This window comes from Pezoporus occidentalis, unplaced genomic scaffold (genome assembly GCF_034315485.1).
Source record: "Pezoporus occidentalis ecotype Australia unplaced genomic scaffold, CSIRO_AGI_Poc_V1 ctg48, whole genome shotgun sequence".
NCBI classification, from domain to species: Eukaryota; Metazoa; Chordata; class Aves; order Psittaciformes; family Psittacidae; genus Pezoporus; species Pezoporus occidentalis.
The window spans coordinates 6,817,504-6,843,814 of NW_026915813.1; the positions used below are offsets into that span (position 1 = coordinate 6,817,504).

The 26,311-nt window shown below is 38.9% G+C and overlaps 1 protein-coding gene across 4 annotated transcripts in view; it reads right to left on the reverse strand.

The window, feature by feature from the left end:
• CCDC149 (coiled-coil domain containing 149) overlaps positions 1-26,311 on the reverse strand; it is a 52,696-nt gene that overhangs the window by 17,112 nt on the left and 9,273 nt on the right. For all 4 annotated transcript variants that reach the window (XM_062636501.1, XM_062636500.1, XM_062636504.1 and 1 more), the window contains exons 2-9: positions 25,415-25,576; positions 24,843-24,881; positions 14,192-14,299; positions 7,637-7,753; positions 6,003-6,175; positions 4,842-4,914; positions 3,459-3,543; positions 2,047-2,191 (exon numbers count right to left, since the gene is read on the reverse strand). In XM_062636501.1, coding sequence (XP_062492485.1) covers positions 2,047-2,191; positions 3,459-3,543; positions 4,842-4,914; positions 6,003-6,175; positions 7,637-7,753; positions 14,192-14,299; positions 24,843-24,881; positions 25,415-25,576 — 902 coding nt within the window. The remainder of the gene's footprint in view (positions 1-2,046; positions 2,192-3,458; positions 3,544-4,841; positions 4,915-6,002; positions 6,176-7,636; positions 7,754-14,191; positions 14,300-24,842; positions 24,882-25,414; positions 25,577-26,311) is intronic.

A 26,311-nucleotide genomic window follows, 5' to 3' on the forward strand; every position in this document is an offset into this window, starting at 1 on the left:
ATCTTCTACTAGTACAGTTTATGGATCTGTTTTACTTGTGCACTCTGACAGATGGGCAATTTCTTTTCAGAAATTAGCAGTCTTATCTTGTAACTTCTTGCATGGCAGATAAGTGCCCCCAATAACCAGCTAATGCACCTCAAAAAAGGGATGTTTTTCCCTGATATCCTATCTTGCATTTCCCTTTTTCACTTTAATGTTTTTGTGCCTTAAGTGTTTCTACTTGAAATAGTTCTCATTCCTTCTAGCCTCTTAAAAGCTTCTTTAATCCAACTAAAGCCAAAGGTGACAAAAAGAATGAGTATACCATACAGGAGTGCTGCTGAGGCTCTTCACTCAACTTCCCCAGGATTTATCCTTTCCTTTTCCCCACCTTCCGAAGCATCCTGAATGAATACAACACTGCAGCTCTGAGCACAGTCCTGACCTGGGAGAGATGTGGACTGTCACCTCCTTCTAAGACCTGAACTTCTATTAGGCACAGAATAATAGTTCGTGCACACATCCAATCTCTACTCTCGTGGCTATGTATGGCCATTTGGGTATGCAGATGAAAGAATCATATCTCCTTGTGAAAGGAGACCCATACTCAATAGTTGAAAGCCAGACAGTGGTATCAGAAAGTGAAGCCATCATTGCAGTGATACAGTTGAGAGATACAAAAATGAAGAAAGAAGGTTGTTATAGGCAAGAGTATGCAAACTAGAACACTGAGTAATGACACAATATCTGGATGTAAAAGGCTGGTTATACCTGGAATAACAAATAACAAGCAAAAGTTGTTCTCTGAATGTTTTCCTTCTGATGTTACACTAGCAGTGAGAAGGGAGTAAGCAGCTGTTAACCCTTCATTAGCACTGCTCAGTGCAGGAACTCTTCTTGCATTCCATGACACACTTACAGACATGAACTGACTAAGCTGCCATCAGTTAGATATGGGCTACATTTTCATTGCTTTAGTCTCCCTTTAGGCATTTGCTTTCTCAAGAGTATTGAGTGGCTATAAACTGCTCCTCTACTTCTATTGCCACATCACTAAGAATTATGCAATAGAGTCTGCCTAGTATCAGAGTTATCAATTTTCAAAATGAATCATCTATTCTAGTGCAATACATTTTACTTTGGTACTATTCCTTCCTTTCATGAAAGATGCCTGCTCATTTCTGGCATCTGGTCCTGATGTGCGTTTCAGAAGCCTGAATAACCTCTGATTACCAGTACTGACTCAGTGGTAAAGAAATAGAAAAAAAAAAAAACAGGAAAAAAAACCCAACCCTGAGCACAGAATCATGAACTCTTCCCTAGCTCTGATTTTCATACACTGCATAAGGACAAGAAGAATGCCAGAAAATGTGTCAAAAATGATTACATTCTGCCATGATAGGAGCTGTGCAAGACACAAAGAATTCTACTGATGAGTAGAACAGCTGAGAGTAAACAAACTCTCCCTGAAAGTTCAGTTCACATTTAAAAAAAACAAATCACACAGTAGCAATCCAACCATGTTTATCTTCTCCAAATTTTGGCAAGTAACTACGGGAGCAACAGCTATCATTTGTATGACACACAGGCTGCTAGCCTGTGACAAATGTTATGCTAAAACCTCTCAGATCCTTTTCTAGGTGCAACATTTACTATGCCCGCAGTGTTTGTTAGCAAACTCCTACTAACTGGTAACAACCAATTACCACATACCTTCTCCAGTTCAAGGGCGTCCCTCCTCCCAGCGGCTTTTCTTTAGCCCTCCCTATGACTACGTGCTGCAAGTCCCCCCCTGTGTTACTGTGGTTTATCTTAAACCCGAGCAGCAAACCTTGTCCAGTAGAGGCAGACAGGTCTCTTGTCAACCCCAGACTTTACTTTGAAAATTTAATTTTTCTCTAAACACATACTTGATCTTAAAGCCTAAAGAACCCACCAGTTAACGATGACAATGAATTTTCTGTGAAAATGGATCTTCTTTCGCATTTCCTTGAAACTCTCCCAAAACTATGACTTTTCCTGAGCTTGGCAAGTTCTATTTTACTTAGAATTCATGCAACCTACTTGTTGGTTTGCCTCTGGTGTTGTATGACCATGTTTTTTTCATGGATAGTTTCCAGCAATGCAGTGGCCAGTGATTTGAGATCTGAAATGGACTGAGGTGTGGCTGGTAAGCTACATCCATGATCCTCCGACAACAACTCTTGGACTGTAATATTAAAAACACAAATGAGTTTTGGCTTCTCACGTAGAGAGACATGACACAAGCATTTACTTAGCAATAAAGAACTTTCTCATTACTGAAATTAATACAGATTTTGTTCCTTTCACTTACAATCAAACCAAAAGCCCAGAAATGTAATCTCTAGCTGGCATAAAGATGGTGGCTTTCTAAGCTCATCATTATTGCACAGCAATTGCCAGAACAAATACAGGCAGACATACCTTATGTTAACTTAACTCTGCTTTTGGAAAATTATTTTTGTTCAGAACGAAACAAGCTCATTCTTCTACAGGCCTACAGATCAGTAAAAATCGGTCATTTCTCTCCCACTTACATTAGAACATAAGCCCACAAAGAAGATTTTATATTACTTTTAAGAATAATTACATCCTTTGGGTTATTTAAGACTAATGCTAAAATATAGTCAACTGTGAACTTTTCCTCTGCAGCTTTTAGAGCCTATATCTCTCAACTATATCAGACAGTTTGCTAGTATCCCTAACTTCTGTAGCTAGAATCTGGCTGTGCCCCTTTTTGTATATAATATAATTTATCTGTATGTATGAAAGTACATGGAGAAGAGGACAGAAGAGAAGTCAAAAACAGGACAGCAAGTTTCAACCTACCATGACAAATGCTACTGATCTTGTGTGTATGAATACACCAACACCTAACAGTAGGGTGCCAGGTGTACAGTTTTGCTCAAAGAATTTTCTCTTCCCTTTTCTTTCCTAACCTTGGTATTTTCTTTGAAAGGTGGAAAAAGAGATTACTCCGTTTTGCTACCCATGAAGAAACATGGGACAAAAGGCTTTCTTGCAAAACATCAGAATGTAAAAGCTTCTAAAAACAGTAGCAGAAAACCTGACTTAGGGCCCCTCCTCTGCCACCTAGTCTATGAATTGACTAGGAATATGAATTGTGATTATCATTCTTAGCAGAGCAAAGAGAATGAACAAGTTATTTGTCAGGGTAAAGTTGCAGAAAGGTTTAGATTTAAAAAAAAAATAAGACAGGGGATAGAATGAATGACAAAAGAGTAACAAAAGGAGCAGCAGTACTGAAGAGGCAAATTTCATACTCTCAAGTCAACTGAGAAAAGGACAAAAAATTAACACATAATAATAAACAGGAAAGAGAAGAAAGATTTTGATTTGGCTGGTAAGGAAAGGGTTACTGAAATTAAGGGGTAAGACAGAAAGAGGAAGGAATTCAGTAGGATAAGCAACACCATGTTGCACTGATGTAATACCTTGCTTTGCAGACAGGACTCCAGTCAGAGCACTGCTACTGGATCTACCATGAGTCTTTGAATTCTTCCGTCTCTCTAGTGCAGCCTAAGGAAACAACAAACATCCTGTTTAGAAAAACAGTAGCCAACAAACCCTTTCATTAAGAGTAAAGAAACTGGAACTTTGTATTTTGGTCTCAGAACAACTCTGCAGGCCCTAGAGCTTACACCCATAGTAACTCATGGGAGTGTGATCCCTGGAGTACTACTGTCCAGCCAGAACAGTCTTTGCAATGTTACAAAGACTCTTTCTATCTCACCGCTCTTTACTGTAGTCCCCCCCACCCACAACCCCAATACATTTTTAAGACTTGCCTACCGTTTAATCATCTGAGTGCCAGTGAATATACTGCAGTATCCTGCAGAGAATAACAGTTGGGAGCAAAATCAGACTTCTCCCAGCATTTCTTTGGCTAGGCTTCAAAGGGAAAGCTCAGGCTCCTCTATCAGTTTCTAGAAGCTCTTTTAGTAGCATACTGACTTTCAGGAATTAGCAGCAGAATGATCCTGCTATAGAAGTCCAGCTCTTCCAAAACAACTGCAGTTCTGTGAAACTGAGTCCACCAAGATGCTCACTTCTTACCAATAAACTAACCCACACGCCGAGACACCCAAGTCATAAGTGTGAACAGACACTGAAATTGGTACTTTGAGGAGCTTTGTTCATGCACAAAAAGCAATTAGTGCTGTGACTGTTTCATAGTGACCTAAATGGTTAAGAAGTCCCATTGACAGTCCTAAGACAACCCTTCTCATGCCCTGACAAGCAGTCCTCCTCTCCCACACCCCAAAATCACTTGCAGAAGGAAACAGAGTGCTTGACCTCAGGAAGAGCAACAGTCTTTTTCCCTCAGGATTCAGTCCTGAAGGTTTCATGTCAAACAGCATGTATCTTAAGCCAGGAATGGAAGAACAATGAAAACTTAGCAATGATTAAGACATCTGAAGAAATGTGTGGCCATTAGGGAACAGGGAAAAGATGCCTGCTTGTGACAGCAACACAGCTGCAGTCATTCACCACCCACTGCATGACATGCTACTTTTTACCTACCATCAGGCTGGAAGGCTGATCACCCTCCCAGCAGCAGGAGAGCTTCAAATTAAAATACTTAGTTCATTTTTCTAAATACTCAGTGTGTAGCCTTTTGTACTACATCAGCTAAGAAGCCTACAAGGAAGACTGAGGATGTAATATGTGTACATACTAATATGGTCAGAATGTTAATGATGGATTTTTCTTTGAAGACACAGTTTTGTTCTTTAAATGTATATGAACATGAGAATGAACAATAACATCTGTGAACAATGAAGCACAGTTTAGATGATAGACTGAAAGGATCTTACCTTATATTTAGTAATATTAGACTTCAGAAGGTTGACTTCCTCTTGAAGTTGTTTTAATCTTTCTTGAAGATACCTGAAAAAGAAATGTAATCCTTTACTTCATGTTACCTTCAAGTACTGCCTCAAGCACTCCCCTTTACTATTTGGCATGTCCTGTCTTTGAACTACTGAGAGGTTTTTTCCCTCTGCAGTTCTGTGAGGGATAAAATAACAAAATCTTACTGCTCTTGACCCCATAAAACTTTAAGTAGGGAAACAAATGGCATCAGGAAAGGAGGCTGCTCTTTGGTTCGATTTGTCCAGCATGATGCACAATCATTTTATATCAGTCCTTAGGTTTTGGGGGAGGGAAGCTAAAAGGATGTATTTATGGCTAGATGAAATAGGAAGCATTTAGTCGTGTCCTCTGTACTTGAAGGTTTGTGAGATGGACACATGAAGATTTGTATATATGTCAACACAAGACTCAACTATGCAGAACATTTGCATTGCAATATCCATCACTTACATGGCACTTCTCATTAGCAATCACAAAGTAGAAAATTTAACAGTATAGTTGAAAAAATGGTGTAACTGAAACAGTACAGCTCTTCCTAATACAGTTTATGTGCTTGGATTAGATGGCTATTTCCACATAGGAAAATAGGTTTTTCATGTATAAAGGGTTTATGAAATACCCTCTTTCATGTAGTGCAACTGCAACTGAATTAGGGTTTGTGAAAATTTAAGTATTTCATAGGAAAAAAAAAAGTCATCTCACTGCCAGGGAAGCAGGAGGCTTAAATTGATACAGAACTCTGTAGGCCACCAAAACAGAAAAAAAAAACCTGGAGTTGCTGGGAGGAAGCAATGCCTTTGGTTTTACACTTTCCTATCTGAAGTATAAGTCTCTATAAATGGAAAGTGTCCTACAAGATCTGTTTCACTTTAAGGCAATTGTTGACATTAAGGGAGGTGTCTGCTATGGCTCTGTCAGTGACTCTGACTCTTAGCAGAGACCATAAACCACATTTTTTTCCCAAGCAAGTGGCAAAAATATCTGTTAACTTTTATTCTTGGATCTATTTGATGTGAAGTTTTGTTATGACTGACTTCCTGATGCTCCTATTAAAGCAATACACTGCTTGTTCTAGGGTAAGAGTAAGGTTGCAGTGCACTCACCTGTTCTCCATACACAGAGCATCTACATCAATGATACGGTTTTCATGCCCTCCTAAGACATGATTAAGTTCTTGGTTTAGTCTGTCAGACTTATCCTGGTAAAAAGAGCGTTCCTCTTTCACATCTTGTAACTCATCCAGTGCAGCCTGAAGATCATATCTCAGAGTCTCAATCTGAGAAAAAAGAAGGAGAGCAGTATGACTATTTTGACATTTAAACAAACAACTACATAGCACCCAAAGGAAAACAACAACAGCACTGCACTGCATGTCTGAACAGGATTGATACTGGACAGTTAAAAGCCTTTCCAAAGCTCATAAGCCCTGGTACTTTCACTCTATTTTAGTATTATTTGATTAATTTGAAGATAAGTAACTTTAGCAGTTAAACTTGTTTTACAAAACTTCTAGAAAACAATTAAAATGTAACAGCAAAAGAAACCTTAATCCATACTATACTTCTGCTACAAACATATGAAACTGGTTTTAGCATGTTATTTCTAGGAATTGTGGAATGAACTCAACTGAGTAAGAATCTCGCAAATTTGGAAGATGATAAAAAAAGTCTGTAAGGGGGAATATATACTAATGTACTAATTTCAGCAATAAAGTTCCACAGAACAGGAAAAAGAACTACAAAAAGTATAAAGCAAGCCAGTATGGAGCTGACAGAGTAAGCTTTGCTATAGCAAAAAGGTGAAGGTGTGCAGCTCCTTCAAGAATAAAGAGCTTCAAACTTCCAAGAGGAAGAAACAGAGAGTGTGAGAAAAGTCTGCAATGAGTTGAGAAGTCTCCACTGGCACCTAAGGAAACACTGGTAAGTCAGGAAGGAAAATAGAAGACCATGTGAAAAGAGGCCAGATGATGAACAGGGAGAACGTGAGCTTGGGAACAGAGATACCAGGGAGAATCATACTGGAAGAAGACCAAGTGCAGCCAACAGTCCTTCTGGCAAGCTAAAGTAGCACTGCACTCGAGTGAACACTGAAAAACAAGAAATATACCTTCTCCTGGATTACAGAATGGCTTATTCAGGGTGGAACTGGTAGGAATGAATGCACGAACAGAGCCACCCAAAATTTTACAGAAAGCTATCTATCAGGATTAGGGAAGCAGTCTGATGAACTGGATGCTGCATGGTACATAGTATTAATACAGGCAGGGAAAAGAGGCATGGTTCAAGAAATTTTCAAAAGACAAAGAAAAGCTAAGAGGCAGGAGGAAGAGGAGACTAACAGCACTATTACAGACAATTTGATTTGGAGAGTATCTTTAGGAGTTGTATTAGCCACCACATATTGTGTTAAATACTTGTAACAGCTTTCATTAATAAGTCTCTTTCATCAACATGCATCGACAATATTTAATTGTCACAAGTTGTTGCTGCACATTATAAAAAGGGGAGATCCAATAATCTAGAGAAGAAATTCCTGGGAGTAGGAAACTCACTCTAACCATGCATGCATGATTAAGTTAGTGCTTAATAACAACTATTTCAGTAAAAATCCCAACATCCTCACCACTATTTGCAATGTTAATCAGCTACCAGCCCTCCAAACACAACAGAAGCAGTAATTTACTTGTGACAGCACTAGCTCTTCAAAACACAACAATATATGCCCATTTAGTTATTACTTGCTCTCGAGCCTTCTCCAGTTGTTGAACAAGGTCCTCCCGTTCATGTGCTGCAAAGTGGCGAGCCCCAACTTCATCATCTCCAAGTCTTTGCTTTGCTATTGTCATTCGAAGGAGCTGACATTACAAAAACAGATTTGGTAAGCAAGAGAACACAGGCTATAGCATCACGGTACATTTGCATTAGGAAGAGCAAAGCTGTTACAGAATTCATCTCTTCTGGGCCAAACAGCTGGTATTATTTAAACCAGAGGGAATTTTCTGAGCTGAAGGCTCAATCTTGTTCTCAGTGAAAACTTCCAAACACGCAAATCATCAGTGGGAGCTGAATTAGCCCCTGCAACAATAGTCACCAGAGTACACAAAGATGAAAAACCAAATAAACACTGACACCTGATCAATGTTTTTAAGGAGCGACAGGATCTAATCCTGGTCAGACTAAAACTAGAGAATTCTCAGAAAGCCATTTTCGGATGTAAATCTTAGAACTCTCTGCAGCAGAGATCTCCTACTTAAGAATAAAAAGGCACAAAGTGGCTTGCTCAGCTTCATCTTCTGATACCACTTAAAACCCCACTGTGCCACATCAGTGCAGAATTTGCGTTAACAGCTGCTAATACATTTTCTTGTGCGTTATATTTTTCATCTACTCACAAAAGTTAATTAATTTTAACATGAACATAAGCCAACAACAGAAAGACCTGGCCAAACGCTAAACAACTAATGAAGTCATGAACTTTGTGACTGCAGAAAACAGCCTGACTTGAATTAATACACAGTTATATTTGATATCCAAAGCAAAAAGCAACTACCTTTTAAGAATCATGGAGCATTAAAATAACAGTCTATAAGGCATTCAGCATTTACAGTTGTTTATGCTGAGTAAAACAAGGCAAAAGTGTTGCCTCCCCATGGCCTCATTTATAGGAGCTTCACAGAGACTAGAGAAACCCACCACAATAACCAGCCTGACCTTCCCCGTATCTTTGACTGCACCAAGGAATTAATGTACATCATTATATTGCAGAGTTAGAAAAAAATCAATCTTCTGAAGTAGAAGATTGTACATTAAAATCTATCTTTGGTATTTATGGGATGCCAGTCACCATAGCTGCAATGTGCCAATTAAAATCCTGCTGATGCAAGACAGACTACCAAAATCATCCTTCCCACTTATTTCAGCTCCAGTTCAGTGCAAGTCACTGAAGCTAGTACAACTTGCTCTGATAGCACTTCACTTGTTCAGGGAAAGCTGTGCCCCCAAAAGTAACTGGTTTTGGCAAACTACATCTCCCTGTCCCCACAGGGAAAGTACAGACCACTGCAGAGTTAGTAAGGCTGAAGAGATCCTAGGAGATGTAATTCCTATTAATTTCCTTATCAAAACAAGTCAATCAAAAAGGCAATTAGCAAATCCTGGAATGGCTTCATAGCTATGGGATGTTATTTTTTTTTAACACTAAAAGGCTGATGAACAGAAGGTATAGTAATGTGCTTTAATTCATAGAATCATAGAATCATAGAATAGTAAGGGCTGGAAATGACCTTAAGATCATCTAGTTCCAACCCCCCCGCCATGGGCAGGGACACCTCCACTAAACCATGTCACCCAAGGCCCTGTCCAATCTGGCCTTGAACAGTGCCAGGGATGGAGCATTCACAACTTCCCTGGGCAACCCATTCCAGTGCCTCACCTCACTCACAGTAAAGAACTTCTTCCCTATATCCAATCTAAACTTCCCCTGTTTGTTTTAACCTGTTACCCCTTGTCCTGTCACTACAGTCCCTAATAAATAGTCCATCCCCAGCATCCCTATAGACCCCCTTCAGATACTGGAAGGCTGCTATGAGGTCTCCACGCAGTCTTCTCTTCTCCAGGCTGAACAGCCCCAACTTTCTCAGCCTGTCTTCACACAGGAGGTGCTCCAGTCCCCTGATCATCCTCGTGGCCCTTCTCTGGACTTGTTCCAACACTTCCATGTCTTTTTTATGTTGAGGACACCAGAACTGCACACAATACTCCAGGTGAGGTCTCACGAGAGCAGACTAAAGGGGCAGGATCACCTCCTTCGACCTGCTGGTCACGCTCCTTTTGATGCAGCCCAGGATACGGTTGGCTTTCTGGGCTGCGAGCGCACACTGCCAGCTCACGTTCATTTTCTCATCAACCAACACCCCCAAGTCCTCCACAGGGCTGCTCTGAATCTCTTCTCTGCCCAACCTGTAGCTGTGTCTGGGATTGCTCTGACCCAGGCGCAGGACCTTGTACTTGCCATGGTTAAACTTCATGAGGTTGGCACCAGCCCACCTCACAAGCATGTCAAGGTCCCTCTGGATGGCATTCCTTCCCTCCAGCATATCAACCGAACCACACAGATTAGTGTCATCGGAAAACTTGCTGAGGGCGCACTCAATCCCACTGTCTATGTCACCGACAAAGATGTTGAACAAATTCAGCTAGATCAATTCAATTTCTAGAATCTCTTGCTAGTGACAGAGGCAGTAAGAAACAAATGCAAGTAACATTTTGAGGACTTAATCTTGCTCAGAAAAACGGGAAATGGGAAGGGGAAAATCACACTTTACTAATGCTTCCAGTGCCTGCAGCAGAGCAGAACTTCTGCATAAGCTCGGCACCAGGCTGGGAACTGGATCAGAGCTGTGACTCATACACTATGAGCAGCTCTCCTCCAGCCCGGGAGGGGGTGACGCAGAAAATGCAATTATAACTTCAAGCAATTATTATTTGCAAGGTCAAAGAGTTTGCCAATGAAAGGAGAACTCTCAATTTACTACTGATTTTGAAACAAAGAGAACAATAAGGAAAAAAAGGTATGAAGTCTGATGAAAAGAATGCTTCAGGAATCCAAATTCAGCCAGTAAAAAGCGTTCTAAACATACATAAAGTAAAATACCAATCCATAAAACAACAGAGTGCTTCTTGCAGACAGTTGGCCAATCAGGGAGTTGACAGGGCAGAACAGGCCAAGTCCTTTAATTCTGCATTGCGAATGTTTCATGAGGAAGCACCACCTGCCATAAAAATCTCCCCTGAAAATGCTGTGACCCAAAGAGACACTAAGTGTTATGCCAGAGCGTTAAGGGTTTATTTCACATATTAGTGCTTTGTTATAAACTTTATACACCTGCCCTCTGGCTGCTGTATTTTTATTTCAGTCATTCAGGAATCACTGAAGAAAAGAACGCTCAAGTTTATTTTGCAGCTAGAAAAGAGGTTAACGCTATCCCTTGGGATTCTGTGAACAGCAGCCACAGCAGAGTGGATTTAAATTAATGGCACTTTATCAGAGATAGCTCCTGTTTGTCAAGAACCCATGGATTGTTAACCAAAACAATCCAATGCTGCAAGCCACTAGTCTTTATTATTTTAATACCACAGCTTTTTCTTAATCAGTGTCCACTAAAATAATGATTTATAAAACAGCAACTCTGTAACAGCCCAACAATGCCCCAAATGGGCTTCACTGCAATAGCTGCTGTGCAGGCTAGGAGTCCACAAACAATGCCTGGGCCCAAGCTATACATTCCTGACTCGCAATAAAACATGCAGAAGGGAAAGGGAAGCAAGCACAACCAGTAAATTCTTTGTGGAAGGAAGAAACCATTGTGCTTAGGCAGTCAGTGACAGCAACTGTCTTCACCATGGTGTCTACAAAATCTTAAAAAGTGGACCAGAACTATGCAAATTTGCTACTTTAAGTCCCAGTTCTGCCAAGACATATGCACCACATTTCACACTGCTGCTGCATGAATGATTGTCTGCCTTATCATAACAAACTGTCGGTAATACAGCAGCCATTATTTTCCATGCATCTTCTTCTTTCTTAGCACTGCCCTCGACAGCTTACAAAACTATTTATTTGTGTGGGTAGGCATTCAACTGAAGGCAACTGAGTCATCTAGTCTTCCAGAAGCCTCTAGCTTCTCTTACACTTTCTATTTTTACCCTTTTACAAGAGAGAATTAGATTTCCTAAATATCTTCTCCTAAGTTTCAGTAATTGTTCTCCAAGCACGGCTGCCAGAACATTAGGAAGAAAAAAGGTTTACAAATAACTATCATAAACACAGAATAGTCTTCATAGTGTCAGAGTTGATAAGAGATTGTGATCAATCATAAAAATAAATAGTCTTAGGTATCTGTTGGTGGAGCGCTGCAGTCTACTGCTGTATTTCTCAAACTGCAGCAACAAATCCTTCCAGAAACTGCCTGAAAAAAATTTATTATCTGTGCCAACAGAATTCTAGTTGAAATTAACGGAAAAAACCAATCCAGTTAAGCCAAATGCAAGTAATTTGTTATTGCTAACTAATGGCATACTTCATGTGATTTCAACACGTAAAATGTCACTAGTTTAAGGTCTTCTTGCTAATCCAAGTGACTGTATCCTACTAGCAGCAAACACTAAAGTCAAGGCATCAAAACGTTCCCTTATCGATAAGAGCTAATGTGTGATATTTAAAGGTTTTTTTTTCTTTTTTGGTCCTACAAAGCTCTTGCCACCCAGTGACAAAGCCTGTATGAGTCACCCCTGCTCAGACACAGGCAGAATTGTTCATCCATAAGCAGCTTCACTTGCTGCAAAAGCAGCTGTTTGTTCATCTCTTGCCAGAAGTAAGGTTGACGTAGACCAGCTGGGCATGATGCCCTCCCGCACTCTGGAAAAAGCAGAGAGAAGAATGCAGGGGGAAAATGTAAGAACAAGCAAATTATTATAGTTCTTTGTTTTTGTATATACCATGCATTATCTGGACTCCAGTGCCTGAAGTAACCCAGCTGCCAGTACAGGAGAACTGATGAGCAGAACAGAATGGCTTCGGGAACAAGCCTAGAATTTTATCACGGAAGCTAGGAGGAAGCAAAATCTGACACAGGAGGAGCGTGTTAAATCCCTCAGAGAGACAGCAATGCTTTTTTAGGCACTTCAAAACCCAGCAACCTGACTAAAATAAGCTCTATTTCTCATTTACTAGGAAAGTGAAGAATGTGTTCCAAAAATGAAAATCCTAGTCTAAATTAATCCCTGTCTGATGCAGTCCTTTCCTCCCCCTCTTTATTTAGTGATGCACTATTCTGCACCTTTGGGAAAGAGGCATGTTGGGCAGAATACCTCTTTTTGTATTTTCCCAGTCATTGTGAGGATTATGATTTTAAATTCATGCTGAGAATACAGATGTTACAAAGATGACCAGCTAATATCAAGCGAACCCACAGAGGCAAATCTAAACAAAGCCAGTTCAAGCACAGAAAAGTAGGCTCTGTGTCACATAGACTGTATTGTTATAAGCAACTGGAATAGGTACATAACCTTGATATTTAAATATGCCATAGTTTTACTACCTTTGTGTTCTGTTTGTACTTACAAACCCTTGTTATCTGTTCAGGACTGGCTTGGGAAAGGCTGTATGGCATAATATTGGTACTGAAGAACTGCAAGGCACTGTCTTCTACACTGTAATATAGTTGAAACAATAACATGCAAATGAAAAGAAACACTGAGAAAGCTGGTCTTTGAAGACTTGAGCAAGTGACAGTGAATGCTGTGAATGCTACAAATTCAGGTCTTCCTTGACCCTTTCCCAGCTCCCTACACACCTTCAAGGTAGTCTTTTGTGATAAATAACGAACAAAACTTCATTACCACGATATACTTGAGTTTAAAATAAAATAAGTAAAATTTACTTAAATGGAAAAAAAAAAAACAAACCAAACCAAACATCTGAATAATTAAAAGCTGCATCATTTTTATTCACATTTTTAAATCCAGGAACTTTAAACTGTAGTTGAGGGAGGAAAGTTATCATTCATTATTTGTTTCATTTTTTACTTCGTTAACCACCTTGACTCTCAAATTCAATCTCTCACTAGTTTGATCTCTGAATGTACTTTTGCATATAGCTTCAGCTGTGAATGTTACACACATTTGGCTTGAGTTTAAATATTTCAATTAACAGAGACAACAGGAGTTTGATTAATACCAAATGGCAGATTTTGAGCAATGTTGCATATAACTCGCTAAATTTAGCAATAAAATATATTGGTTATGTAAGCGTAAGGATGAGAGCTTAATACAAAGCTCACTGTATATGTGATCAACTCCTCCATATTTTTGAAGGGAAGAATTATGCCTCCTCTGGTTTTACAATCTACTAAAATCTTGCATTTTCATTGACAAAAAAATAATTATCGCATGATGAAGACAACATGTTTATCTGTACTTATTTGTAAGAGGAAATACCACTAATAAATTGTATTAAAAAGAGAAAGAATGTCTGAGAGCATTAAAGGAAGGCTAGGTACAAAATATGTACCTAAAGACAATGGAGCAAAAGCAGCATACAAAAATAATAAACTACACTTACTCGTATCCTGTACAAGCTTCTTTTGTTCTACTGTTTTGAGCATTTACTGTAATCAAAGTATTCTAGAAGTTCTGTTACCCATTGTTTCATTTGTTTTCCTAAGAAGTAGATACAAAACTCCAACCCAGTTTGCACATTCCATGCCGTTTACTGATAACAAAAGTTATAATACCTTATTGTCCCCTTGTACTTCTCCCAGTCTCTGCTGAAGCTCTCTAATCTCTTCCCCAAGCTGCTTGTTTCGATCTTGAGCTTCACTCAGTAGTTGAGCAAGATTTGCCTAGAAAATAGTAAATATCAGTCAGAAGTTAGTGCCTATGGAGAGAAGTGCAAGTGGTGATTGAGAAGAAACCCTAGGCTTACTTCTCATCTGCCAACAATCTTTACTTTTATTGTTGTTGGTACCCGGACTTCATGCTTCATTAGAGAAATAACAACAAAAGTCACCAGGGTTCCTATAATAGTAGGAAAGACATACAGCATGTGTGCATGCACACTCCCAGAACAGCACACAAACCCCAAACAAGACAAAGGGGAAACATCCATGCTAGTTCTGGTATCTTGGTATCTTGGCTGGGGGGAAAAGCAAAATACAGAGTACTTTGATAATATTTATACAAAGTTGCCAAAATAATAGTTTTAAACGTGCATATAATTAGACAAAAGCCACAGCTGAGAAATAATTGTTACATAATTAAACTCCCTTACAGTGCTTAGAGCAGATTCCCAGACAGTAAAGAGGATGCCAGCCAGAGTCCCTACCCCTATATGGTGCTGTACCATGGATATCTAGTAGCACAAAGCTTCAAATGTGATGTTAGCTACTATGTAGATACCCAGAAAAATAAAGGTGAAAGCTAGAGATTAATAAACAAACACTCCACCCAACTCCCCCCCCATCCCCCCCCATCCCCCCCCCCAAATAATCCAGGTCAAAAGCTACCATACACATTAACCTATTGAGTTAGGATGGCAAGGGGTCTAGACTATAATTTTACAATTAAATTCCAACACTTTGATGACTAACAAAAAAAAACACTAAATGCAATCACCTCCTTTCCTATCTATGATATCTGAAAACATCATAGTAAATACTACAGATAAATTGATTGTATTTTATCCTAAAAATATCTCATGAATACACAAACATTGACCCAGCATAGGAAGAGCCTACCACTGATATCTCTTCAGGGAGATAATCACAGTGGCTAACGTGCAGCCTTTCAAGACATTGCCTATGGACAGCTATGTGTGTCATCCATTGCCATAAATCTGAAGAGTATAAAAAGAAATGAAAAAAGAATTTTCAGATCTTCTAAGCATGACTTTGTAAAGCCCCACAAGTGAATATTTCTAAGCTATGGACTCCTTGGGTTTGAGGTCAATGCATCAACTGATTGTTCCCAGCCTTTTCCTGATATTTTAGGTTCAGGTTTAGATTCCCTACTTGCTGTGCTTCTCTTTCAACTATCCCATTTCTCTATTTTGATCTCTCTCTTCCTTTTTCAGTCCTGCTCTTATACCCAGTCATTCTCAGTACCACTTGACAGTCTCATAGGATGTTTTTGTGAGGTTTACATTTAAAATGAGGCATCTAATAGCCATTCCTGCAATTTTTCCCCTTATTTGCTAACAGCTGCTATTTCAACACGTCCTGTTTTATAATTAAAAGAACCAGTAACATGAATATATTAACATGAATATTAACATGCATATATCTATGTGTGTATCTGGGCATTTGCAAGATGAGACTACTAAACTATTAGACTATCATCAACTGGAACTTTGGTATGCTACTATATGATGACACTGGCTTCAAATTCCCACTGGTCTAAACCAACAATAGCTTCAAACTTTAAGCAGGAAAAATAACTTGAGAAACTGTAATCCTATCTGATGAACAACAAGCCTAATTCACTGCTACAAGCTTCTGTACTTCTGGTGCTTCAAGCTCAAAAGTTCAGAAGAAAATAAGGTAAGTCTCCCACAGTTTTGGAACAGATTAAAGTATTTTTTAAACTACTGATAAACCTAAAGACTGCAAATAAATAATTTGGGAAAATAGTGTAATAGCAAAAAATGTAAACACCCAATTATAGGGCCAAAATTAAGCTGCCTCTAGTTTTGTTTTCAAGACACCAACCATTCAAGCAGTGCAAAAGGTTCTTCAAGTGTGCTTTGGTGTACTGAGTTCATTTTTTAGTACATGTTCAACAAATCGTAATATTCATATACTGAATCAATCAAGGAGTTTCAGAACACAGTCAATCAACGGTTTTGAGAGGTACTTCTTAATGGCTGCTTAAAAGAAAGAAAACAAGTAACCTGTTCGCAGGAAATTGTATTTAAACTGAAGTACCTGATCAGATGCCTTTTTGTTAGAAAAAGGTGACTTTCAGTAAAGAAACTCAGTCAAAAGGAACATGATTTGCACAAACCTTTCTGAAACGATTCAACTGATAAAGTCCCTTTTTATGATGAATTTGAACAACTCTTAATGCAATAGCACATGTAATTTCAACACCTGGGAAGAACTCAAACTCACTAATCAGTGTTTACAGCCATACCACCAGGACTCTAGCAGTCTGTAGTCAAAACCCAGCTCTCAGCAACCACAGAAAAGGCATTACCATGCCTGTACTAAATCTTCCTGCTCAAATTTATTTCCTTTAAAACCATTTCTCTGGGATTGCAATTCTATGCTGAATTTTATTTGTCAGTCATATAAATGACTTAATGTGACAAAAACCTTTATATTCGAGATACTGATTTTGGAGGGAACATTAAACAGAGAATTTTAGATACCAAAAAAAAAAAACCAACCCAGCCTCATTTAAGCATTCTAAGAGCATTACAATGAGCTAAAAACAGAATAACTCCTTAACGTAAAGCTTCCATTATACTTCTGTTAAACTAAAACAAGCAAGCTATGTCACAGAAGTAGTCTCCAGTAATTATTCATTTCCCTGGCTTAGAGGTTCCATACAACATATAATTTAGATTGTTCCAAGTTTTAAAGGTTTTGGCAAGACCTCATTAAAGCCCTTGTTTGAATATGGGTAGAGGGAGAAATACTGGATTTTCAAAAGTGCTCTAGTGGGCTTAAAGGGAACTAGCCAAGAAGACATGGTGAACGACACCTGGACTTTGCACCATTTCTTTGTCATAGCTAAGAAAACATACCATATGGCTGAAAGATGATAAAACTAACAATGGAGGACTGGCTTCGTGAATCTGTAAGCATGTATTTTTTTGAGGAGAGGGGAGCAATCTATGCAAGGAGAATGGCAATTCATTTTTCCACCTGACAATTTCTTTTCAATATTCATAGAACAAACACAGAATTCTCTTAGCAATTCAAGACAAGTTATTTCAGCTGACAATAAAGCCTGTATCATTTACCTGTGCAACAGAGACCGACTGTCTGAAGATCAGCCAAATTCATCTTCTCTAGACTCTATTTCTTCAAGTTTCTTTTGATTCTAGTTGAAGCCTTAAAGACTCCTGTAACTGTCACAGACTTTACTTCTTTCACTCACAGTATTTAAAACTAACTCCAAAGTACTGATGAAGAGAGATTTCTGAGCTGTGGGTAATGGGAGGGGAAGACTCAGAGGTCTATACATTTCTGCTGCTTTATTTTGCCTCCGCAACAACCCACAGCAGTGGAAACTGTTTCTCCTACCCTCTCACAATGCAACTGTTTGTAATACTAAATAACAGTGCTTCACTGGAGTCTGATTAACTGCCTAGTATCACAGCCTTTATAGAGCTCTGTCCACCTCTGGCAACGTTCAGTTTCCAGCAGATATTCTTGAGCATCTGCAGCATGAAAAGCTATTTTTTTTACATCCAACTGTCATGGAAGCTTGCATGTATCACAGAATCACAGACTATCTCATATTGCAAGGGACCCATAAGGATCAGGGAGTCCTGCCTCCTGCATGACCAGCTAAAACTAAACTGTATGACTAGGAGGGTTGCCTATAGACAGTTCTTGAACTCTGACAGGCTTGGTGCCATGACCATCTTCCTGGGGAGCCTGTGCAAGTGACCAACCATCCTCTCAGTGAAGTATGACTTGGCACAGTCCAAACCTTCATTGCAGTACTACACTTAAGAAGCTGCACCCGTATTGTTTTTTCCTCTGACCAAAATCAAGCACGACCATAGCCAACGATCCCACTAGAAGCTAAGAAGAAAGAAGAAAAAGACTGACGTGAGGGTGCCAAGTGGGAAGGGCCTACCTTTCTTAAATAAGGGGGAAAAGAACACCATAAATCAGAATAGACAAGAAAGTGAAAGATTCAGTGGGATGGAAGCACAGACCTCACCCTTTTTCACTTAGACTTCCTTAGTCTAGCCTTCTACTTAGACATTTGCAAGAATGTGTTTGGGATAGAAGGTGAAAGAGAACTTTACTTCCAGCTACAGATGAGCATCTGAAACCACTGATGAAAATACCTATAAGTATTTATTAGCATTAGCCAGCGAATACCTGTCAGACAGCAACAGTTCTTTGCTCACTATTGACCAATGACCCAAGAAGACAGGGAAAATAAAAAGTAACTCCAAATACTCATCCCTGGCATTATGCACTACACTTGAATTTGGCTCCTTTAACAATTTTGCAAATCTAGCTACACATACACACAGTGTTATTTTTCTTCACACCACTTTAAAAATGATGGATAGTAACACAGACTTTAATATAGCTCTCAATTCTCTTGCACATAAATCTTATCCGACATTAAAAATACAAAAAAGAGAAAGTTAAAAAAACAGGACTTTCTGCCTTTAGATACTGCCTGAAAAAGTAATTTGGTGATAGAAGAAGAAAAGGAAACTTCCAACATACCCTTCCAGTTTAAAAATACTTTTAAACACAAACAAGCATTTCTATACTGCAGTTTACAGTCATTTATTTTAAGTTTCTTTCAGCCACACCTTCAAACAAAGAAGAACACCGAATTATAGGGCTGACAGAAAAAAAGTTGGATGAAACATTAAGCACACTTGATGGGTGTGACTGATAGCAAATTTAATTGCGGTTTCTCCTCCAATGCATTCATATAATTGCAATGGCTGAATTAATATGGAAAAACCTGCTTTGCTTACAAACTACCACTGTTCACTTCAAGGTGCAAGAACTGATATCCTCCCCCAGCAATAGCTTCCTTATGATAAAAAGCAAAAATCATTATATTTTTTTCTTTAAGTTGAAGAACCATGTAGAGAAGACTTCTGAAATTATAGGTCCTGGGCATACTAAACAAAATACACTTAAACTGGGTCATATTTCCCACAGAAAAACACCAGCAAAAATCAAAGCTTTGCCAAGCAGTCACTTGACATAAAACATTAGAGGAAGAAGAAAATCCTCTCCTCCAAGTATCTGCCACGCTGAAAACCAGGCAAGAATCCCTTTGCAGAAGTACACCAGCCAAAACCTGACAAGGCTCTGCAAAACAAGACAGACTCACTTGCATTCACGTACTTCCGAGGCACTCAGCAATCAGAATTTTTATAGAGCTGATTAACAGAACCAAAAAGCCAGTCTAGCAGCAGACATATAAAATGGATACTTTTCCCTCCCTTTCAATGTGTTTTCTGTGTATTAGATTAGCAGTGTTGTACAGGACCAAACATCTCCCAGCTGGACCTATGGCATTTGCCGAAGGCTGGCAAACAAGATAAGGTTAACATCAACTACAGACTTCTTTATGAGGCCAGATTTTGCAAAGCAACTTGTTAACACACATTATAAGCAGCTACTGAGGGTGTCAGCCTGAACTACCCATATCATGAGAACAATTACTTGGCAGAAATTCCTTCCCTGTGAATGTTCAGTAAAGTACTTCAGTCCCCCCATACTTCCTATAGGCATCAAGTTTTTGTTGAGAGCAGAAGAACGCAGTCAAAGAGAAACTATTTATTTGTACTTATACAAAGACTGCTATACTACAGTTGAAGAAAAGACTGTATCATTGGCTTGTTTTATCAGAAATATTTTAGCTGCTTAGAGATCCTAAGAACTACTTAAAAATTTGAGATAATGCACAAAACCAACCAAACTCCCTTAAACATTTACAGCATTGTGACTAACAGTGTATTTTTCGACAGTGTTTAGGTGAAGAGGTGTGGACAAGTGTTGCTATTCCATTAAGGTAAGACATAGCAAGCACAGAAGAGGTTGTTGTACACATGAACAGCACTCCAAATTTAAAGAGGGACTATCACATCTAGTAGAATCAGCATTTCTGCTCTCCTAACCTCATGTTTACTGCAGAACCTATGTGGTGAAGAAACAAGTGTCACTTCTCAAAGTATGACTCTTAGGGGCTAAGTTCTGTATACTACCTGCTCCTACCAATGGAACAGCCAATTTCAGTGCAGCAACCTGTCTCTTCACCAGCTATGCTCTCAGAGCAGGCACAGCTTGAAGTCCATGAGAATATTGCTTTCCGATGTGCTCCAAGAGCAAATGATGTCACTGTTTTCCACCTGCTACCTCATATTATGGGAGTCAAACACACACACCTACAAACCAGAGCAAACCACATAGGTCTAAGTTTGGCACATGCATAATATTTTTCATCTTCAAACCCTCTGAAGACAGGAGGAAATCACATTAATCTTCACAGCGCTCTTGTGAGATAAACACAAAATGATTGCTTACCCTGCAGTGTATTTTATCTGCAGATTTTATCTCATAGGACTCTGAATACAGCTTTTGTGCCTTAGCACAAGACTAGCAAAACTTCCCAAATTCATTAATTAACAAGAAATACTCACACTAGCCATTTTTTCTGATGCCGTCAAAACCAGTCATAAAGTAATCCCTGGAGTTTGTTTCGCAAGTGAGTTGCGATAGTCGAGTACATTAAGCTACAAGCTTGAAGTGGAAGTGAAAGGATCAAAATGTGTTTATTTGCGGTATGTCACAACATTCTCCTGCCTGGAACCTCTGGTTCTTCTCATATTTTGCTTGCCCCAAAATGCCACACTCATGAACTTACTAGAAGTAGTCAAGCTCTCCAACCAGCATCTCGGTTAAGTGTGTAACGTGTGATGCTAATGACCACTGAAGCAGTCAGTCTTCATCTGAATGAAGCACTCTGGGACACCTACAGAGAACTGTAACAGTTAAGAACCACAATCTTCAGGAAAGATGAACACAAGTTTTCTGGTAAGACTTTTTGCCTGGCTAAAAGAGTAGCTATCAAGCTGTGCTCTATACTAGGACTATATCATCATGATGTTCTAAGGCTCATTATTAAGACCCTCAAAGAGGGTTCTATGACCATGGGACCCTCTCTAAGGCTCAACAGCTGCTTGGAAGATACAAGATCCATTTGACTACATGAGGTTAACGTATCTTTGCCAATAGGCCAGTCAACTTCATAAGGAGAACTTTATATTAGAAAATAAGGAGGAGGGAACAAGGAGACTTGGGATAGAGTAGGCAAGCCAAGAGCCTGGGATGATGGGAAAAGAAACAACATAGCAGTTGGACAGTTTGGACAGAAGGATTGGACGAGTTGATCTCAACAGCTGCCTTCCCACCTCAACCATTCTGTGATCTTGTGATGTTTAGTTCCATTTAGCTTAATTCCTCATACATTTGAAATACAAATATAAGCCTTCACCAGTTAACATATGCATTGCGGCTTCATTTTTGACAATCAGCCCCCCTGCAAACCCATTACCTTCAACTGAATGGTCTCACTGAGATCAAATTAGGCAAAACATATTTATGACTGTGGCCCAGCATGGTCATTTTCCTAAGCATGCATTTTACTTCTTCACTTCTGTTTATTCAAAATATCTCATTTGTATTAAAAGAACTTCCATTTCATATAGAAGGTCAAAGGATTTATCAATGTGTTATTTCAACAACAAAGGTTCTCCCAAACTGAAGGTATACTGAAAATTTAAGCAATGTAGACGAAAATAATAGTATAAATCAAGCTAGAAATCCCACCTATGATTGTAAGTTTCCCAGCATGTCAACACTGTCCAACAGATATCCACTATCTGTCTGCCAATGTCATTAAAATATTCTGTATCACAGCAAATGCATACAAATGCACACCACTGCAGAACGGTAAAATGTCTGTTTATATAGGATGCACAACAGAGGCTCTCTAGACAGAGCAACTCAGAAAGGGGAGTGTCTATTGTTTACCACTCCCAGTGAATTTTAACGTCAAAATCAGCTCTTCATTATTCCCATCCTCCTGACATATTTCACCCCTCCATCACCTATCCAAAAATTACCCTATACCTGACACCCACAAAACATTCTAAAACTACCTTCAACTGCAGCATTTAATTGTCAATGTTTGGTAAGAGGGGCTAGGAAAGCATCTGACAGCTCACAGGCTGTGATAACAACACTAATGGTAAAACACCTACTGCAGGAAAAGAGATGTCGGTAGCACAGTTTCTCATTTCCTGTTCTAGTCAGTTGGCAGATGGCGATACACTTGGAGCAATCTTTGGATAGAATCATCACAGAACTGCTTAGGTTGGAAAAGACATTCAAAATCATTGAGTCCAAACGGATTTTGTCAGAAATTGGTACCACTGCACATACAGCTTTGAGGGGATAACACTGCAGAGCAGTGCATGTTGAGATACCTGTAAGTAACATCAGTTTTGCAAAACCCGGTTCTGAGTTAACTGCTTGCTGATACGGGATATGAAAATTCTCTGTTGCAAAACAGGGAGAGAAGGCACGGTGTGGGAAACAAGATCTTTTAAGAAGTCACATAGCATAATTGATAATTATGCAGGTGGAAAATGAAGACATAAAAGAGAAGAAAGTAGCAATTCAAACCCACCTACTACCTCTAAGGTTCTAGATTACAATTTCAACAATAATTTCTCAGTTCTGGTAAAGAAAGATAACAGATAGCAAATTGTTCACCATGTTTTCAGCTCATTTCTGACTGTGAAAACAGCATGTCCTTTTTCCATCACACAGAATTCATTACAGGATTAGGGTCACTCTTTTCATGAAGTGACTGAGGTCAGAAATTTCTCCTAGCAGGCAACAAGGCTTCCGGGCAAAAAGGAATTGTAAAAAAATGCAGAGGAGCATAGAAAACTTCACTCTTTCTTAGGTGATAAAATGCTAAGATACATACATACAGTAATAATGGGAAAACATTAGTAACTTGATTTCATTATTATCTGATGCATTTCTCAAAGCAAAACTATACTCTTCTTCAGAAAGGTTGCCCTAACTATGCCAGATTATCCACCTTGATGCTACAGACACACTTCTCAGGAAAATGAAAACTCAAGAAGTGCAATAACAGCCTAAAGTATATATTGTCCTCGGGGGAGACCCATAAATGACCCCATCTGAGAACAAGATTTTCTTTCTTTCACTGTTACCTAGCACGAATACATAACTTCCTCAGGGAAAAAAAAAACAAAACTAAACTAAACCAAAAATCCTCCCTCCTAGTTAGATCATTAAATGGGTTTCCCAGTACTTATCATAGTATCATAGAATGGTTAGGGTTGGAAAGGACCTTAAGATCATCTAGTTCCAACCCCCCTGCCATGGGCAGGGATGCCTCACTTACCATGGTAAGATTTGCCAAAACTTAATATAACCACAGCTGCTGAATTTAGACTAAATTTTGCTAGCATTACAGAAACAAGTGTCAGATTTCTTTGTTTTGAAAGACCGACGATGAATTAGAACAACATCTATAGGATGGAAAATCTCCCTTCCTACTTATTTCTGTAATGACCCATGTACTGCAATTGTTGGGTTTTTTTTCATTTTAATTGTATACAGCTCCACTTTTATTAGTCAGAAGGCATAAACTTATATCTGGTCATAAATTTTTATTGGTTGTTGAAATAACAGGCTTTCAAATAAATTATGCTAAATAATGAGGAAGTTAAATGATTCTACACTGAGCCACCGACTTCTTGGCAGCCATTTGTTTAAGTGCCTGAAGGAGTAATTATATTGCCTTTGAAAGTTAAGTTTAAAACAAGAAAAATGCTAAGCCCCTAATATGTTAAAAATAGTAAGAACAACATGCAAACTCCCAGAGAAAGGATGATGAGTAAAACTTCTGATCCATAAGAGAATTCAATGACCGTGTTTTAAATAGACTTTCAGGACTAGCAACTACAGTAACAATTTTTGTTGGTTTGGGCTGTTCCCCTCTTCCTGCTCACACACTGTGTTTTGGGTGCCATTTTTCTCTAAAAATGAAGATAATTTTAAGATGTGACAACCAATACTCCACAACAGGGGGACACTACCTGGATCTCTGGGAACAAAGAAAACCACAAGTGAGCAGCAAAAAGGTTTTTCAGTGAAAGCATAAAATGCAATTACCATTGTTCTTACCATTTATAACTCATAGAGCACAACCGACCTGAGGGAGTACCTAATGGAAAATAGTACTCACAACAATAAATTAACAATTATGGAATGCAGACAATGCATTCCCAGATTGCTTTTAAGTATGAAAAGTCCTGTCATGAACCCATTCTAGGACTCAATACAAGGATAAACAACAAGGAGAGCAATCTCAAGTGGCTGTACTCTGACCAATTTCAGTCTCAGGTGAATATAAAAGCAATAGCCATATATTTAAATTAATGATAGCTCAGATATTTCACAATAAAATACGTTTAGACAAAAAGCACAAGAAGCCACAGTTTAAAAACTGAGGCCTTCAGACAGAAATGCTTGATCTTCACCAGAATTCTTAGTTAACATTTTCACACTTTTGCCAAGTAATTCTGTAGCAGATAAATAACGTCAACTGAAAAATAAATCCTACCTGCTTCCTCTTCTCAGGTGGAAGGGATGGATCTCCATCCTACAAATAAATGGACATATTTTATTGGCAACTTATTTCTGAAGCCAGCAACCATATTAACTTTCTGGATTCAATTTTAAAACATAATTAAACTAAAAGGTTTAAAATTATTTCTAAAATACTGCATTTTGATTAATACTAGTAGTATTAATTTCAACACAAAAAACCCTCTAAGGCTGAAGATTTGTTTATGTTTCTAGAACAGCAGGTCATTACAAATTTATGTTGCATTATTTTTCATAACGGTACATTAAGTTGCTGTGGAATAATAATACTGCAGTCAGTTTTTAAATAGAATTATGACTGAAACTAATTTCCTCAGATCACGCACTGTCTTTCTGTGTCTTATGTAACAGGCACTACCTCATCAGTGTGGAACAAATGAGTAATAATATGATCACAACTGTACAACTGCAGGACTACTGTAAACAAGCACCTTCACATTTTTACAGCAGTCATTAAGGACTTCTTTCCAATTTTGTGAGGTTAACCCATGTCCCCCAGTTATACAGTATTCATAAAGAACAACCTACAATCAGCTCCCGATACTTCTTTTTCAGAGACTGATGTCTTTCCCGCAACTGGTTGGCCATAAGCTTGTACTGGTCTCTTTCTTGTTGACAGGTATCCAACTCCTTGGATAGGATTAGCAATGCCTCCTTTTTGCTTTCAAGCTTCCTTTTGCACACCAGATACTGCAGAAGAGAAAAAAAACCACGTAATTGTAACAAGCTATTTCAACTCCAGCCAGTACTGGATTTGAGAGGCTCAAATATTTGTCCAAAAAAATGGAAGTCCCTCTACATGAGATCGAAGTCTACCACAAGTCATCTTAGCTTATTGATAACAATCATGGACTTGTTGTATCAGAAGCTGTTGTATCAGAAGACTGAAATCCATTTGTAAGGATTGCTCATCCAACCACCATGAGTTAGAAAAAAATCAGCAATTCAAGTTTCTCCTCTTTATTTTCATAAGTATGAGGAATGTATGAAACTTCACAATTTGACCTGTAGTCCTGGGAAGGCCCCTAGAAGAAAGATTCCTTTGCAAAATCCCTTTCCTAGTTGTGTACACAATACCCAGATGTTAGTTAGTAATGAGCATTTCCTCCTTCTCACTTCCCTCCTTCTCCTCCCTGCTACAAGTGATGTCCGCTGGGCTCAGACTCCCAGCTGGGCAGTGAAACAGGACCATGTTACAGCAAAAGGGGTAGCGCAAGTGACAACCAAAGTTTACCTTGAGTCTGAAACAGTTACAGTGTGGTACCCTATTGGCACAGGTAATAGAAACTTATTCAGCTGTGATACTATATGCATGTGCTTGTTGAGTCAAAAGAATTGGAAATAATGCAGGAATATTTCAAAAACCTGAATGGAGAGGGAAAGCAGAGGCGAGCCTCCCCCACCAGCCACCACCTCTTATGCATA